This window comes from Cryptomeria japonica, chromosome 5 (assembly GCF_030272615.1).
Source record: "Cryptomeria japonica chromosome 5, Sugi_1.0, whole genome shotgun sequence".
NCBI lineage: Eukaryota > Viridiplantae > Streptophyta > Pinopsida > Cupressales > Cupressaceae > Cryptomeria > Cryptomeria japonica.
In genome coordinates, this window is record NC_081409.1 from 486,966,253 (window position 1) to 486,971,641 (window position 5,389).

The 5,389-nt window shown below is 39.9% G+C and overlaps 1 protein-coding gene across 1 annotated transcript; it reads right to left on the minus strand.

Annotated features, from left to right (window-relative positions):
* Nucleotides 1-3,274: 3,274 nt before the first annotated feature.
* On the minus strand, nucleotides 3,275-5,009 carry LOC131069792 (E3 ubiquitin-protein ligase RING1-like). The gene has a single exon (XM_058005358.2). The coding sequence runs from the start codon at nucleotides 4,842-4,844 to the stop codon at nucleotides 3,588-3,590; it is 1,257 nt and encodes a 418-aa protein (XP_057861341.1). The 5' UTR covers nucleotides 4,845-5,009; the 3' UTR covers nucleotides 3,275-3,587.
* Nucleotides 5,010-5,389: the final 380 nt, after the last annotated feature.

A 5,389-nucleotide genomic window follows, 5' to 3' on the forward strand; every position in this document is an offset into this window, starting at 1 on the left:
GGGCGCCTGTGGGAGCTGGTACGGCTGCTTGGGAGGTGCGCCAATCATCTTAAGGAGGCTGCGATCTGCATGCTGAAGGGTTGCAAATAATTATTAAAAATAGTCAAGCTGTAATAATGGACTGTGTATGGCCAGCAAGAAGGAAATAAGGGGTTTCAGTATTTCTTGGTATTTATTAGCTTCCTCTCTAGCCTAGTTTATTTATGTCTTGAGGATAAATGAATGTTGAATGAATGTAATAAGGGTTTGGTCAGTTTACTTTCGCTTTATATTTAATTTCTAGCAATTTTCCCATAGTTGCTTTGAGCGTGTAATGTCAAAACTATACTTGCTGTCCAAATTTTTGCAAAGAACAAACTTAAAACGCAACAGGTTCAACTAAACCTTAGTTGTTAGAGTTGAGGGCCTTTTGAGGTTCTTACAGATTACAATGGTCCCTTCAAGCACGCTTTATGTGAGAATGAGGAAGAATCTATGAATCATTTTTTGCTAGGTTGTCCTTTCTCTAGTAGATGTTGGCAATGGGTGTGTGTTAGACTTGCTTGGGCCAGTGCACTCCTAAACGATATTTTGGATTTATTTAATGCTTGGCCCATTATTCAAAAGAGATCCACCTTTTTATGCATATGGTTAATGTGTTGGTCTATTGTGATTTGTGAGATTTGGAAGGAAATAAACTGTAAAACATTTCAAGTCCAAGTCGTGAATGAAGCATCATTTCTTAACATGCTTGAAACGGCCATTGTGGATGTTGTGAACTCAAAGGGAGGACTTGGAAGGGGAAGATTCTATCCTCTTGGGATAATGCTCTTCTTCTTCAATGGAGGGGCCTAAAGGCACCCCCCATATGTGGGAATGGGGTTTTATCTTCTTCTCCCTCCTCATTGCCAGGTGATCCACAAGTTGGTATGGTATGGATTCTTCCACCTGTCGATTGGGTGAAACTAAACTTTGACGGAGCCGCTAGAGGTAAGCTGGGGGTTATGGGTATTGGGTGTTTGATTTGTAATTTGGATGGGAAGCTTACTGGAGCATCTTTGAAAAAGCTATTGGATAATTGGAACAATGAGACCAAAACTGTAGCAATTCTTTTGGGAATACAGATTTGTTGGGTGTTTGTGATGGATTGTGTGGAGATAGAAGGAGATTCAATGACTCTTATCAATGCTGTTCAAAGCTGAAGATCAACGAATCAGAAGGTGAATCAGAAGATCGACAATATTTTATTGCAGGTCTGGCCCTTACTAGATTCCGCCTTATTATTTTTTGATTCAACACGTCTAGAGGGATGGCAAAGGCAACACGGACTTTTTGGCAATTATGCAATCGAAATGGGGAAGAAACATTTCATAAGCAACAATCCCAAAATTTGGGTTTCATTTGAATCCTTCTTCAGAATATAACCTATAATTGCATGCTTCAATATGGCCGAAGGGATTAAGTTGCATCAAAGCTTGTTATGGCGGCATTCATACAGGGGATGGGTGGATTTTTCTACTTCCATTTTGAATTGCCTTCACATTTGTTTGTCATTCCTCTCTCTGCTTGTTGTGTCACAAATAAAAATGTGTTTCTTATCAGGAAGGATCGGCAGATGGCTTTTTTATAAATGATTTCAGAGCTTCAACTAATGAAAGTTTGCAAGTCCCATTCTGATTTTACCTTGTATGCCATCCACTGGATCCTTTAAGATGACTTTATGTTTGTTGTGCATCATTACAGAATGAACCAACATTGCATCAATGTATGTATGATCTCTATTGGACGCAGACAAAGAAAAAGTGGTGATTCAGAAAATTGATACTGCAAAAGTTAAAAAGCAACTAGGTGGTTTTCAGAATATCTTGCAAGTTGTAGAGCTCAGTGTTGGGCTTCCCCCCATAGCGATGTCTCATTGTGCAGCTTCAGCTTCATAGTGTCCCTTCTGCATTGCAGGCTATGCACTGAACGTGGCTCACAGGGAAATGAAGGTGCAGAAGGGCATCAATTTCCTTAAGCCTGTCTTGGCTATGACAGATTCTAGCAGCATCTTTCTGATAGATAAAAGTTCAGATGATAGTGAAGATTGAGGTAGCACAGAGCATTTGCTATGACAGATTCTAGCAGCATCTTTCTGATAGATAAAAGTTCAGATGATAGTGAAGATTGAGGTAGCACAGAGCATTTGCTACTGCTGTCTGTGGTTTTTTATTTTCATTTTGCTTTTCCTCATATTACAGTTTAATATTTTTGTTTTCTCTCTTTTTGGACTGGAGAGTAGAAATAATAAACGTTCTTACTGGAACACACATGAATGTAGTTTTCTTATGCCTTTAGTATAGGGGACATGATCCCCAAGATCACAGTTTATCAACAAAAAGAAGAATATTAAAATATGTAAATATAAAAATTTATATATAAATACAAATATATATAATAATTAAAACATATATATATAGTATATATCGTACAGCCATACCCAGCCATACTAAACCCAAGGGGGGGAATTTCTTGTACTCAAACCGGCAACTTAGGTCTAATATGCAAACTCTGATCAGTGAACCAGTGCAAAACAAGATAATTATTAGATAAATTGGAAAGGTGGGGTTTATTTGTTTTACGTGCATCGCTTAGTTTTTCCAAAAAAATATTGACACAGCACCCACATATTGTGAGAATTTTGCAACCAAAGAAAAGAATTTCATTCAAAATACCCCTGGAAGGCACTCAGTATTGCCAAGATACTTTTCTCTGCAATAGGCATACTTTATGACTCATATAGAACTGTGATTCAAATTCAAGCATGTTTCACGTGAAAATCAAGAAAATTTTAGCAAGCATACAATTTCAAGGACTCTGATTCTGCAGCTCAAGTCCTTGTGATCCCTCTTGCAAAATTCACATTGAAAAAGTGTTTGTTTAATCTTTACTTGTTTTCCTCAGTTAAAAGGAAAGAGTGACTAACAGATAATATAAAGAACGTTTTTTAGAATCCAGCAATCATCAATCCAGGAAATTATTACAGAAACAATTAAGCGAACTGATGAAATCAAAATTCATTCCATTAACTTAAAAGACACATCATGGTTAGACTTATCTGTGCAAGCCTGGGGAAAAGTGGTGGCTATTGTAAAACACCACCACTATCCAGCCAAATTAGAATACCAAGAAAGACATTGAAACATTTCTATTATTATCACTTACCATATTCGATATCTACTTATCATATCTATATATTCTATCAATAAATTCTTAAGGTCTACTATCATATGTAATGTCCTATGCTTCAAAAATCTTGAAAAGAAACATAGATTGATATTGAAACCTGTACAATTTGACAAATGGCCGCAGAATATTATAGCACAAAAGGAACTAATATTGTTTTTCAGCACCATATACCTTAAACGCAGTCGTCATCCTTGCGGACTATTCACAGTGAACAAAGAAATAAAATAACTAGAATAAAATTGTCCCATCCAGAAATCAGTTTATAGGTGAACAACAAAAAGTCATCCAACTGTCACTGAATCCAAATGTGCTGAGTGTTGTAAAATGGCCTGGCAGTCATACCTTCAAAAAAGTTGAGCTTATTCTTAAGACACTCTCCATCAATCTAGTGCATCTTGCCTTGCTTCAGACATCACAGTGTCCCCATCATCATCTATCCTTGTAGAACCAACATTGCTGCCCCGAACAGAATTGACATCGTTTGGCCTGCTAGAGACGGTCTCCCCACTGTTCGTTGGGCCAGAGCCCATTTCAGCCTCCGCCTGCTGTGTTGTTGAGATGAAGGCCCTGGATGGGCCAGTAGCAGAAAACTGGAACCTCCTACTTCTACTAGTGATACGAGGAAAGATTGTAGAAGACGACTCGCGTAGAATGGGGGCACTGGGAGCAGCGGCTGCAAAGCCTGTGTTCGGTTCAACAGATGCATGATTGCGATCTCTAATTGCAGCAGGAACACCTGAGAGAGAAAAGTTCGAATTTCCACCATCAGAATTTCTTGCCCAGGGAGAGGTATGTGCCCCAGACCGATTCTGATTATAGTGCGGATCATCTGTGGGCATCTCATACCGACAAACAGGACACGAATTGTGTTGTGCAAGCCAGGGGACGATGCAATCAGTGTGGTATATATGATTGCAAGGCATCTGTTTCGCCTCGGAACCCATATCAAACTCATCCTTACACACAGCACAGTGTGCAGAATCAGGAGCAAGATGGGTTTCACTAATTTTAATGGTGGGCATTGTTTCCACAGCAGTCTTGGAGGCAGGCGGAGCGCCATACCTGTTGGGATCGTGTTCTGACAGCTGCTGGATTAGGTGATCCAATCCAGGACCCACCAAGTAGTCCCCAAATCCACCTGCGATTGAGCTCGTCCCACTCCCACTCCCATTGTCTACAAATATCTCCACGTTACCACCTCCCATTCGCAACCCTACCAAATTATGGAGGTGAAGCAAAGGATTGAACCCACCCGCATCCATATCCATCCCTGCTCTGCCCCTCCTCCTCCTCCCTCTTGATGATTGACGCGGACCCTCCTCCTCCCTATCCAAGAATGCACTTGAAATTGATTCCATGATTTGGTTGATGCTGTTTCCATGATCGCCGCCTAATCTAGGCCATATTTGGTCTCGATCATCATCTGGATGTTGCTCTTCTGCTTCCTCTACAATCGCTTCTCCCGAGTCAAAAGAAAGGCGGCCCATGAAATTGGGAGTTGGGCTGAGGACTTCCTCAATGAAACCTCCATCACATTCACGGCAAAGAAGATCGGCGGTGTCATCCCTGGCTCTCACCCTACTGTCGCATTGATAACACCAGTAGTCCTGCCCCTGCCCCTGCCCCTCGCCGGACATACCTCCTGCTTCTCTACACTTCCACTTCGACCCTATCAGAATTCATTCTCTCCCAACAAATGCCCTCCCTAAGACACGTGACATTATAAACCATTAGCCAATGTTACGGGTAATTTCGGAGCCTCTACAAGTTAAAAAGATTAATTAGAAAGGAAGGAAAATCTTCTAACGTATACCAGGCTAAATATGAAAACCTATGGTACAGTCCATCAGTTTTTTTCAATTGAAGATGGTGATGAGCTCTTTCTATTTTTTAAAACAATCTTTTATTGAAAAGGTATATCAACAATCAATTATCAAGATTTTGTAGGCATCGCACTCTAAAATGAAGTGACTTTTAGATTCGAATGTCTCAAAAGTGCAAAAGAAAACACATTTTCTTTTCAAGCTTCTTTGGATCTTTTCCACAACCCTATTTGACATTGGTGTTGATGAGAGTTAGTTCTTAATTGAGTGATATGAATTTTAGCTCTCCATGGAATATGAGCCTTTATATCTTTGTTGTCTATGGGGCAAGCATTCAAGTATATATTCATTTACTCATC

What these genes read in the sequence shown, in the direction of transcription:
- LOC131069792 (XM_058005358.2), bottom strand. Translation starts at nt 4,844, where the DNA reads ATGTCCGGCGAGGGGCAGGGGCAGGGGCAGGACTACTGGTGTTATCAA.